Source organism: Mytilus trossulus, chromosome 6, assembly GCF_036588685.1.
Source record: "Mytilus trossulus isolate FHL-02 chromosome 6, PNRI_Mtr1.1.1.hap1, whole genome shotgun sequence".
NCBI lineage: Eukaryota > Metazoa > Mollusca > Bivalvia > Mytilida > Mytilidae > Mytilus > Mytilus trossulus.
The window spans coordinates 61,416,597-61,430,006 of NC_086378.1; the positions used below are offsets into that span (position 1 = coordinate 61,416,597).

At 32.9% G+C, this 13,410-nt stretch overlaps 1 protein-coding gene across 5 annotated transcripts in view; it reads left to right on the plus strand.

The window, feature by feature from the left end:
• The first annotated feature begins 4,167 nt into the window (after positions 1-4,167).
• The window catches only part of LOC134721637 (glucose-6-phosphate exchanger SLC37A2-like), a 34,779-nt gene continuing 25,536 nt past the window's right edge, over positions 4,168-13,410 (plus strand). For all 5 annotated transcript variants that reach the window (XM_063584763.1, XM_063584764.1, XM_063584765.1 and 2 more), the window contains exons 1-4: positions 4,168-4,374; positions 8,790-8,871; positions 11,448-11,550; positions 13,306-13,384. In XM_063584763.1, coding sequence (XP_063440833.1) covers positions 4,307-4,374; positions 8,790-8,871; positions 11,448-11,550; positions 13,306-13,384 — 332 coding nt within the window. In that variant the 5' untranslated portion in view covers positions 4,168-4,306. The remainder of the gene's footprint in view (positions 4,375-8,789; positions 8,872-11,447; positions 11,551-13,305; positions 13,385-13,410) is intronic.

Below are 13,410 nucleotides of genomic sequence, written 5' to 3' on the forward strand. Positions count from 1 at the left end.
GGGATCATTGTTCAGGTATCATCATGTTATTTTAAAATAGGCTGGGCGTTTGGGGTTAAAAACATGTTTTCGTAGGTAAAAGATTTGGTGACATCCCATTAGTCCGACAACCATTATTCCGACAGCCCATTACTCCGACAACCCGCTATTCCGACAGCCCAATACTCCGACAGCCCACTATTCCGACAACCCATTACTCCGACAGCCCATTATTCCGACAATGCATTTGTCTTGTGTGTAATGGTAAAGTTTCTTTAAAAAGATCAACTTTGATCTCTTTAATATTTGGGGTTGTCCGTTTTGATTCCTATTATTCTTTCCATGCGGGATGTTTTTCTCATTATATTGGAGTTGATACACATACTTATTGCAACTACTCAGTCCTTACCTTCGACCCTCTTTCGTTTTACGTGCCTGGGTATAATATTTTATTTGTTCATATTTCGTGGGTTGTGTGTCAACTGTCAGTCTGTGCTGTTCTAGTTCGCTTGTTTTTATGCCCCACCCACAATAGTAGAGGGGCATTATGTTTTCTGGTCTGTGCGTCCGTCCGTCTGTCCTGCTTCAGGTTAAAGTTTTTGATCGAGGTAGTTTTTCATGAAGTTGAAGTCCAATCGACTTCAAACTTGGTACACATGATTTTAATGCCAAATTAGAGATTTTACCCCAAATTTCACGGTCAACTGAACATAGAAAATGATAGTACAAGTGGGGCATTCGTGTACTGAGGACACATTCTTGTTTTTTGTGTATTGATTTACTAGATCTTCGGTTTCCCCCTTTCACGTACCAGGGGAGTGAAGTTTCACCACAATTAGTTACATTAATAAATATATCGTAGTTGGATTACACTACCCGCCCTCTTTGGACGCAATACTTGCTCCCCTTGTATTGATTTTGTCGTAGAAATAAAGCCTCGGTCACACCTTACCGGATAGCTCGAACGGACGCCTTGTAACGGATAACTTTTATTCAATCCGTTCATGTCCGTTAGACGTCCGTCCATATACATTGCATGTCCGTTAGGCGTACGTTTTAACCGTCGACATCCGTTCTGTCCAGTGGAAAATTGTGAGCATGTTCAAAACTTTGAACGGACGTCCAACGGATAAAATGTCCGTTGAACGTCCGTTTTGTACGGTACTCGTCCGTTTCGTTTCCGTTTTGTATCCGTTAAGTGTCCGTTATACATCCGTTGGAGGTCGAATATAAATTCACAAACGGACTTCTACCGGACGTTTAACGGATAAAACAGATGTTGAACGGATGAGAAACAGACTTCTACCGGACGTATAACGGATACAACGGATGATGAACGGATCTGAAACGGATAAATGCCAATTGAAAATTTCGCGTCAGAAATGCCAATTATTGGTATGTCAGATTTCTTCATGAATTCTTATTATTCATAATAGATCTTAGAGTATAGGCACGTCTTCACAATCAAGCAGTTTTTATTCAGGCCAGACACTGCCCTTTGGCGAAATTTTGATGAACAAACCTAAACCAGTTACACAGAAACATTTTGAATATTAATGCGATTTACATGAATTATTATTGTCGCCTTTGGTTTTTCCGTATATCTTGTTCATCCGTTTTATCCGGTACGCTTTCGTTAGGTGTCCGTTTTATGCGCTTCTCGTGTGTTGGATGTACGTTCGACATCCGTTCTGTCCGGTACGTGTCCGTTTCTCGTACGTTGCATATCCGGTGTGCGTCCGTTATGTATCTGTTACACGTCCGTCAATATATTTGTAGGGATACTAATTTTATATCCCGAGCTTATTTTAAAATATAGAAAAAATATGCCTCATTTATCATGTTTATAATCGTTGGAGGAGGTGCAGGACTTATGATTTACAACAAAATTTATTACGAAAAACAAATATGACGGACATGAACATTTCGGCAACTTCTATTTAAATATTTATAAGGAAAAGTGATATCGGGTCAATGACTGTATATGACATAGAAATATACAGTCAACGCAATGTGAATGCTTAAATAGAACGACTGCAGTATAAAAGCCAATAACAACTAGTAAAAATTGTAGGACGATGTGTGACATTCTTGTCACGCTTGTGTCTTTGTCAAATTATCTAATTGTAAAAACTTATAGTGCATTATGTGATTTGTGGCATATTTGGCACTTATTTTTCATTTAACTTGAGATTGTTTCAAGGAGAACAATATTTAGATATAATTGATTTTAAGAAAGGTAGTTCAAATGTTAATCAAGAACCCATTACATTAGGAATTGAAAATGCCAGATACTAAAAAAAACGTATTGTACAGCTGATGAAGTTGAGGATGAGTGTCATTTTTCAATCGAATGCTCCTTTCATAATAAGTGATGAGCCCTCAGCATATTAATTTCTAGCACTTGTCAGAACTTTAAAAAGTTCGATAAAGTTAGATAAACATGACTCATTAATCTTCGATGTTAACACAAAAAAACTTTACTACTATGGGAAAAATTATGATTTTTTTGGTTCGTTCATTTGAATTATGTATGTAGTTCATGCAGGTGTTGATACTGACTGTTGTTTGATATCAAAATGTTAGTTCTATTTTTCCTATTTTGTTTTGGCTACGATTGTGACTGAGGCTTATGGTGAAATAAAGATAATAACTAGTATATATTAGTATTGTATTGTCTTAATGCTGACCCAAGCATTATACCTCCGTCTGTCCTTCCGTCGTACCGTCAGTTCGTCCGTCCCGTGAATATTATCGTTGCATCTTTTTCATAAACAACATTATAAGTATTTCTGAAATTTGGTTTCAGGGTTTATTGAAGTCGGCTTTATCGTGTGATGCAATTTCAGACTCAACAACTTTCTGTTTACCGACGAGGGTATCATCAGTAGCTCGCACCATCACTGGTTGGACTTGATTTATATGCTCTTTATAGACCCTGTGTTTTGGAAAATGAAATATTCTTTTCTGTTTTATTCTATATACAGATTTTGGGTTGGGTAAATGTATATAGAAAGCATTCGAACTACCGTAGTCTTATGTAATATATACGGAGTTATTTCTTAAAATAGGTTATTAAATAAACTAAATAATACAGACTGTTCGGTGTGAGCCAAGGCTCCGTGTTGTAGGCCGTACATTGACCTATAATGGTTTACTTTTTTAAATTGTTATTTGGATGGCGAGTTGTCACATTGGCACTCACACCACATCTTTCTATATCTATAGACACACATTTATTTTTCCTGATACTCGACTTGATAAGTTTCGGACTTATGGGTTGTCGGAGCAATGGGTTGTCGGAGTAATGGGCTGTCGGAGCAATGGGTTGTCGGACTATTGGGTTGTCGGACTAATGGGTTGTCGGACCAATGGGTTGTCGGACTAATGGGCTGTCGGAATAAATTTTGCTGTGGGATTTTTTTTCATGAGAGTGTAATACTAGAGTATTACTTTCTGTTTGGTGATGGTGAAATAGAAGTCACTACGTTCTATCTCAATCCTGTGTCGTTTTGAAGGTAGTATGGTTGTCTTCCTCAGTCTAAGCAATGTGTTACTGTAATTTGTGTTTTTGATGCACTGGTCATTTCCACCATAGAGAATCACATGACTTTGTCATAATCAATAAATACCAGCGAAAAATATCTTTATAAGTAAAAAATTGTCGAATAAAAAATAATCACGTGGGAAATGGCAAAGTTCACGAAGTCTACGGTCTGATTAATCATTTTACAAAAAAAAGTCCAAGCAAAGGGGGGTGGCGTGAGCCCTCTATACGTCCCCCTCTGGATCCGCCACTGTGTAGCACACATATTGTTACAAGGGACTTTCTCTACTAGTCCTCTTAGTATAGAAAGTCCCTGTTGTTACACATAAAAGTTTAACTTCATTTTTCATTGACATTCTCAAGGATTTGTATATAATTAAAATTAAATTGCATTCCGCTATTTCAATACTCCTTTTAAATTAAATTTTTAGCCAGTTTTGATTTTTTTAGATGCTTTTTTAAAATTCTGCTAGTTTATCAAATCTATTGGACTCTTCAGATATTGTTTAATTGTAATTCGGTGTCCTCGCTACCAAGAATTCTACTTTTTATTCGTATGAAAGTTCGCATAGTCACCTGATATATTTACGGAATTAAAATTTCCCGGACACGTTCCTATATAAAATTAGTAATTATTCGGATGTTCTCTGGTATTTACATAAGGATAAAATCGGATAAAAGAGATAAACTGACAGATTTCCTTCACTAAAATAAACTCATTCATGTTGTGATAAAAACAAACATCCCTCTTTGAGGTTTTCATTTCCATTAAAACTAATCATGGTTAACCGAAAACCACCAGGAATTTATGTGCTCCCATCTCTTTCGAGAGAAAGTAGAAATGTAGCGTAAGTTGACATTTTTCCTTTTTTTTTATCTTTCTATTTTTGTAAGTTTTGTTTGTTTGTTTCTTTTGCATCTGTTGTAATGTTTGTTCTGATTTAGAAAAAAAAGTAATATTTGAAAAAAATAGTGTATTTATAATAGTAGTATATAAATAAAACTTGAGTTGTTTTAATTTTTGTAGACGAGATAACTTTGTTTTTTTTATTAAAATTTCTTGGTGCATTATTGTTTTAAAGCTAGCTTGTGTTGTTTCACAATAAATTATTATTATTTACAATAACTTTATATACTTGAAGCATCCAAGTCTGACTAGTTTTTTTTTTATGTAAAGAGTTCTACTTTAAAGAAGTCACCAATATTAGACAAGAGACATGTGATTGTCAAAATGTAGGATGGCATGATTTTGTTGATCTGACAGTTGGTTACATGTACATTTTTGTAACTGGAATCATTCCTGTATGCCTTTACATTGATTACATTGGTGTTGTTTTTGCTGTCTACATGCATGTCAGACAAGTATTGTCATGGTTTTGTAGTTATAAATAAGGAATCAATTTTCTGTATTAACTTTTATTGTACCCAGGGGCAGATCCAGCAATTTTTAAAAGAGGTTTCCCAACCCAGGACAAAAAGGGGGGGGGGTGTTCCAACTACATGTCCCCATTCAAATCATTGATTGTCCAAAAATAAGAGGGTTTGCAACCCCCAGATTTGCTACTGTGGAAATTACATGTAAACAAGTACATTTGTAACAAGGGTAAACGGACAAAAATGTATAACGCAATCTGTGTGATTTTTAAGATAATTAATTTAAGGCAAAATTTCTGATAAATTTGAAAGAGACCAGATCGAAAGATAAAAAGAATTTTGTTGAAGAAATAATATTTATGAATATTAAAGCCAGGTTTGTAAATCTTTAGTTGGAGCTTATAATATACATGTACAAAATGTAGCTCAATCTTGCTATAAAGTCCATTCAAGCTTTACATAGTTGTTTTCATTTACAATTTACCAAACAAAATGTAAATCAAATTCCTATTTCCTATATACATGATATAGTTATTATTTGGATGTGCAATCCTAAAATTTTTAGACACAATGAAGGAGTTCAACTGAATTTGATTACATAATTTTTTTTTAACTTTACCTAAAAAAATAACACCCTAAAAATCATGATTTTTTTTGAAACATTGAACACAGAAATATTTATCTATTATGTTTATGTTCTTAAACTTAATGTATCATCTAACAATATAAAAGCAGAAACTTTATTCAAAACATGTTGAAGTTAAAGTGTAATATAAACTAATACATTTTGTAATTCTTTATAGCTCAATCAAATACATGTATTATGATATATAATATATAAAGTGCCTAGAAAATCAACCTACAACATGCATTTTCTAACGATGTTAGACAGTTAGTGTAGATCTGATTCCTTATATACATATAATGTATATACAACTAGTCTAAACATCAACCCAACAATGTTAGATCTGTAAATTTGCTATAATGTATACATATAACTGCGGGATGGATAAAATATACACCAGAAAATGCCATTCTAACATGTGTAATCTTATTCAGTTAACTGTAAAAAGAGTTCCCCCTCATACAATTCAATGATATTGAATAATTAAAAGGAGCCAAGAACAGGGGAGATTAAAACAATATTATTGTTTAGAAATTTTATTCACTTGATTGTGAATCATACATGTACATGTCATATAAACCTTTGACATTTTTAGATAATTGGACAACTATTTGTTAGACTGACAACATGAACCCTAATACATGCTTAACAATATTTTTACAAGCACCTTGAAATGATTAAATGCTCAATTACAAGTTATATATATTTTAAGTTTTATTATTTTGTGGTTTTTGAAATCAAATATATACATCACACATTTTTACAACTTCAACCTATAGATTAAAATAATTATTCAACCATTGCAGTTGAGTTATTCTAATTTTAAAATGTAAACACTAGATAGATATTACAATCTAGACAGTATTTGAATGCAATCTAAACATGGATTGCTATCAGCATTCTCTTTATCAAAATAGGTGACAAAAAGACATAATCTTAAACTTTCAACAAATATCAAGATTCCATTATTTCTATGATTTAAAACATAGATTTACAAAATATCAACCAATTTCCAAGTTGAATAAAATTTATAATCCTGAATTTGAACTTTCATAGAAATCTGTGTCTTTTAAATTAAATCTTTTGAATTATATAAATGATGTCAATGTCCAATAAACTTCCATTTTTGTCCTTGCATGTTTTAATTGTACATGTACATGTATACTGCTGTTATAGCATTATATATATTACATGTATTATGTATTGAATTGCATTTCATACGTCAGTCATTAATTTGCCAAAGAAGCCAGACACCAGACAATAACCAGTAAAAATTTCCATTTTTTACAAATCATATGTGTGTTGTTGTCAATCTAGTGGCAATTAAATCATATGTGTGTAAATGTCCTTTAAAAATAAAACTGGTCCAGTTAAGAAGAATGGTATACAAGCCCAAATGTTCAGTTGATGTTTCAGAGCCTTGGTAACCACTGATTATGTGCCAGTGTCCCTTATAGGTGAATTACATACACAAGATAGTTTTTAATTAAATTGTAATTGATATACAATGATCATGATGATATACATGTATTATAATTTCTTTACAATTTTTAAATAATTTTTTTTTTTAGTGCTAGATATTTAGTTGGTAGTTTCTCACATACAATTTTTAAATAATTTTTTTTTTTAGTGCTAGATATTTAGTTGGTAGTTTCTCACAAGAACCTTAGTAAAACTTAAACAACTTTTAATTTGAATGTTACTTTAATTGTATACTCAGATATGAATTGAACAATATAATAAGAACATTATTTACATATGACCCTTTATACTATAGTAAAATCCAAACATTGTAGCACACCGCGCAAATGAGCACTTCTCTTTCAAAGCTCACCACTTCTCCCTATTTTTTGAAGTAGTGTGAGCCCTGGGTGACATATGCAAATAATTATCATTGCTTAATATTGTTTTTCATTGAACATGTTAATATTCTCGATTAAATGCTATTAAATCTGTGAAATATTGCAAAAAAAAAAGAAAAATTGATCCATTATTAGTTATTCTACGTTTTGACCCGTCATCCATAAACTTTCCTATAATACAATGTATCAAGCTGTTGTATATACATGATATATCTCCACATATGATTACATAACTTTCTACTGGACTTTGTCATCACATTAAGTTCATATGATATCATATATAGATCATAAGGTTCATATATATTGTTTACTATTCTAAGGCCACACAAAAAAAAGTGTGTTTAAGTTAAAGTATGAAAAAAAAAAACTAAGTGTATCGGACGTTGTGGGAACCAACTTTAATTCTGTCACAATTCATTCAAGAATTCAATTAGAAAAATACCAATTAAAACCTTACAGTAGAAATTTCAACAAAAGGAAAAAAGTAAGGTATAGAAACAATTTCAACAAGTATTTCTTTCATAACGGCCTAAAATGTCTTTTTAATTCAAGTGGAGCTCTTGAAATTGTAAGTAGACTAGTCAAGTATATTGTTTCTTCAAAGGAAAGTGTTTTTGAAATGATTGAGCTTTGCTTGACATTGTTTGATTCACTAGATTTAGCTCTAAGTATGCTGTTAAAGTAATTTTGTTAGTTATGGTATCAAAAGTTTATGTAATTTATGTAATGAAATACAATGTAGAGAGTTCATGTACATGGATATATATATATATGCAAGTCTAAATTGAAAACCTATGTTTGGGTTGGATAAAAACAGTAAATTTTAAACTTTTACATGCAAAACAAATTTCTTGGTAGAGGGGTCTAAATGTAGCACAAACATCATTTCCCAAAAGACCAAAAGAGTGCAAAAGCAGTGAAAAACATATGTTAGCAAAATGTGTTTGACTTACAGTTCAAACAACTGATGTTCTTTAACCCTGTTGACTGCCATTGGTGATTGCAAAATAAATTGATCACAAGGTGTAACAAAATGGATCTATATTATTTTAATATATATTCTACCCAATTCTTGCAGTTCAATAGTTAAATAGCACAAAAAGACATTTTGTAGTGATAAAAAACTAAGTAGTAATTCTTTTGATTAGTTCTGAATACATTTTATAGTTAGTTACATGTATAATTCTGCCAAAAAATGAAGTTTTATTGTCCTGCCTTCAAGGGAAGTCACAGTATGTTAGAAATAGGTACAAATGTATTACTATCCAGTGATGGCATAATCTATTTGTATAAAGCTTTATTTATTTTATTTATTTTTTTTAGATCACTTATTCAAGATCTTTTGATATGGGTTCAAGAAACTGGAAATTTATTAGTATTTCAGATCTTTTTTTTTTTTCAGGTACAGAGCATGGATCCTTATTTTAACCTTTTTGGTCTACACATGTTATCACATGTCCAAGAAACCTGTCAGTGTTGTCAAGGTAATTTGTTTATATTGCTATGGAAACAGTATACACCTAAAAATATTAATGTGTCATCTCTGACAATAAATGGTAATTAGAAATATATTTTGTATGATTTGAAAACACTGCATAATTTTAAACCATTTCAACTATTTTTTCTACAATTGGTTTTGGCTATTACAATTCAGATACTTATTACTTCACAAAAAACTTCGCTCCTGTTAGAATTATAGATTTTTTGTTAATTAAGGAATTGCAATCATTGAACAAACAGTAACGAGAGGATCTGAAAGTTGTAAATTTTATTCATGTTGTGTAACTTTGGTGCTAGATTTTTTGGGGGATACCAATGTTATGCACCTGAGGTCTGTATAAATCCATGAGTAACTTTGGAGTAGCAAGCCTTTACTTTGATACCAATGAAAAGAAAATAAGTTTACATATAATTATCACACTTTAGATTTTAACATTAATTGTAGCATAGGGTTATATTACGTAACATTGTATAAATCAAACACACCTAATCTGCAGGGATCACTCATATCTCAGCTATTTCACTTGACCTAACCTGTGCATGTTTATATTGATTCCCTTATATATTGAATTTTGAAAGCAACTTAATCAAACTAAATCTGAAATCAGTAGTGTATAAAAAAATAATCTCTGAATCTATGTTGGATAATGCCTTGCATATTTTGTTGATGCATTTTTCAAATTCAAAATTATTTGTTCCTACCCAAATCATTTGTAATGCAGTATTTTAATATTTGCACTAAATTTGTCATCTCCATACTGTAATTTGTGTGTAAATACAAAATACCATTTGGACCATTGCATCAGTCAATGGAAACATCTTGGCAAATTATAATCATGGTGGAAGTATGAAATTTAATAAAGTTTTGTGCCAATAATAATACAAAGGTGGCCATAATGACCTGCCAGATTACAAAAATGGCCACCATGACCCATCAGATTACAAAGGTGGCCACCATGACCTGTCAGATTACAAAGGTGGCCACCATGACCTGTCAGATTACAAAGGTGGCCACTATGACCTGTCAGATTACAAAGATGGCCACTATGACCTGTCAGATTACAAAGGTGGCCACCATGACCTGTCAGATTACAAAAGTGGTCACCATGACCTGTCAGATTACAAAGATGGCCACTATGACCTGTCAGATTACAAAGATGGACACCATGACCTGTCAGATTACAAAGGTGGCCACCATGACCTGTCAGATTACAAAGGTGACCACATGACCTGTCAGATTACAAAGATGGCCACCATGACCTGTCAGATTACAAAAGTGGCCACTATGACCTGTCAGATTACAAAGATGGACACCATGACCTGTCAGATTACAAAGGTGGCCACCATGACCTGTCAGATTACAAAGGTGACCACATGACCTGTCAGATTACAAAGATGGACACCATGACCTGTCAGATTACAAAAGTGGCCACTATGACCTGTCAGATTACAAAGATGGACACCATGACCTGTCAGATTACAAAGGTGGCCACCATGACCTGTCAGATTACAAAGGTGACCACATGACCTGTCAGATTACAAAGATGGCCACCATGACCTGTCAGATTACAAAGGTGGCCACATGACCTGTCAGATTACAAAGATGGCCACCATGACCTGTAAGATTACAAAGGTGGCCACCATGACCTGTCAGATTACAAAGGTGGCCACCATGACCTGTCAGATTACAAAAATGGCCACCATGACCTGTCAGATTACAAAGATGGTCACCATGACCTGTCAAATTATAAAGGTGGCCACCATGACCTGTCAGATTACAAAGGTGGCCACCATGACCTGTCAGATTACAAAGGTGGCCACCATGACCTGTCAGATTACAAAGGTGGCCACCATGACCTGTCAGATTACAAAAGTGGCCACCATGACCTGTCAGATTACAAAGATGGCCACCATGACCTGTCAGATTACAAAGATGGACACCATGACCTGTCAGATTACAAAGGTGGCCACCATGACCTGTCAGATTACAAAGATGGCCACCATGACCTGTCAGATTATAAAGGTGGCCACCATGACTTGTCAGATTGCAAAGATGGCCACCATGATCTGTCAGAGATTTTTAATACTGTGGATTCATTGTTAATCATTTGATACCAATTTTTGTGCAATATTAAGGTTAAGGTGAACCTCAAATTTAAATATATACAAAGAATTACAAATCTATCAGCTTATATGGTCTTATATGCAGACTTTTGCCAAACTAGGAATTCAAACATAAACCAAATTACAGTTTTCTTTAATCCACAAGTATTGAATCTAGTTGAAATGTAAAAAGTAAATGAATTCACAGTAAATACAAAATAGCAGTTATTTTTGCAGGGTGTATGTTTTCATTAAATTTTGGGGATAAACAAAAATCGACAAAAACATTCTGTTCCATACTGTTCTATTAGCTAAAGGGTTAGGTGAACAATCTACTTGTAAGACCAACAAATAGTTAGACATGGCTACCAAGACATCTACAAATGCTAATGTGAGCCTTTCATTTTATTTTCTTACTGTACAAGTAAATACATATTTACCTATTATTTTATTTCAGAATGTACTATACAGGAATTGCTCAGTTCCAATAAAAGAAGGTTACGAACTTGAGATTGCACCAGATAATACATCAACAACATTTTGTGACTGGGCACCATTTGGTAGGATTTTTATCACATTTCCTTTTCAGCTCACCTGGCCACAAAGGAGTGCTTCTATCTCTGTTTTTCAAAAGCAAAAATGATTGGCAAGACAAGACTTATTAATTTGCTAATATGACTGAAAGCATTCAATTAATTCTTCACGGAACCATTGTTTGTTTGTTTTGTTTACACATTGTTGCCAATATAATGGAATTAATGCAACTTTCATACAAGTTAGAGGTTTAGCTAGGTATAAGACTAGGTGTAATCCACCAGTTTCAACAAATGAAAATGCTTGTACCAAGTCAGGAATATGACAGTTGTTAATCATTCTTTTGGAGGTGTTTGAGCTTTTGATTTTGCCATTTGATAACGGACCTTTTGTTATGGATTTTCCTCTGAATTTGATATTTTTTTGTTATTTTACTTTTTGCCCATTGACCTTAAATGAAGTTTTTGACAGATTTTTAAGTTTATGCTTATTATTTGGAAAACTATATTTTAGATTGGTTGAAACTAAACAGCAAAAATGATAAGCAAAACAAGATATAATTGTATTAAAGGCGAGTGATACAGACTCTTATATAATAAGAGCCTCTGATTTGTGATACAAAATTTTTGTGTAAAGAGGAAATTTCATATTTAGATAAGATTGTGAAATATCCTGTTTGATTAAAACTGATAAATTGTTGCATAAGAAAGATAGAAATAATAGGAAATCATTGAACAGGAAATAAACCCTCACACACAGAGTTGGCTCTTAATGTTGTGAAATTTGAACTCCTCAAAATGATACATTTATAGTATATATCTAGATAGTTTAAGAATTGTTTTCATACCCATAGCCAGGGGGGTTCAGGGTTTCTGACAACCCCCGCTTGAAAACAAATAAACACTGTTAAAGTCAACATTCTGTTTCAATATGTGACTGTTAAAGTTGAGTTCGTGAATCCAAATACCCCCACCCCCCTCCCCTCTGAAAGTTCCTGGCTACGGGCCTGGTTTAAGAAGTTTTTTTACAAAAAACATTCTCAAAAATGTTCATGTTCAGTTAAGAAGACAATTATTAGCATCCTGCATTATTTTTATCCTGAATTGTCATGATTATCTTTTCTCAAGGGATGCTATTTCATCTGTGGTAGCGCTAGTGGTAAGGGACTTCCTGTTTCCTGTTCTATGGGTTTTTTAATCAAATGTTGAAGAATCGACACCGGGAGACTTGAAGAGACCTTATTTTTCAATCAGTGACACACATAGATAAAGTTGTATGGATGCACTTATATTTGATATGACCTAACTCCTATCCTTTGTATGTTTTATTCATTAATCACTAATTCATTTGACACAAAAAATAAAAGAAACGAAAAAGACTAAGTTGAATGAAAACAAGCAAATCTGTACTTGTGGTAATGAAATACAAGTAACACATGCATAAACTTTATTTTCATGTTTATTTTTTTTCAAGTTTGTGAGTCATTGGCCAAATTCAGGAACATCCCAATACATTGATATATGTATAGAGTTTCAGAATGCAAGTTGTTTTTATTGTCATACCCACCAAGTCAGTTAATTTTCATTAATAAAAACATCGCAATTGTTTCTAATATATAAATTAACAGTTAATGTAAAAAAAGTAGTTTCAGTAACATAGACTATTGTAGTGAAAACAGAGGGATAAATTCTAATTGATTAATCATATTCAAGTATTTGAAGATATGCAAATCATTTAAAAACAACTACAGTTTGTTTAATTGTTATTTTGTTTTATTTCAGATCAACCAAATCACAAACAGTTACTGGGAAGTTTAGACCTTGCATTTCTATTCAGTTATGCTTTTGGAATGTTCTTTAGGTAATTATAGACCTTCTCCCATAGCA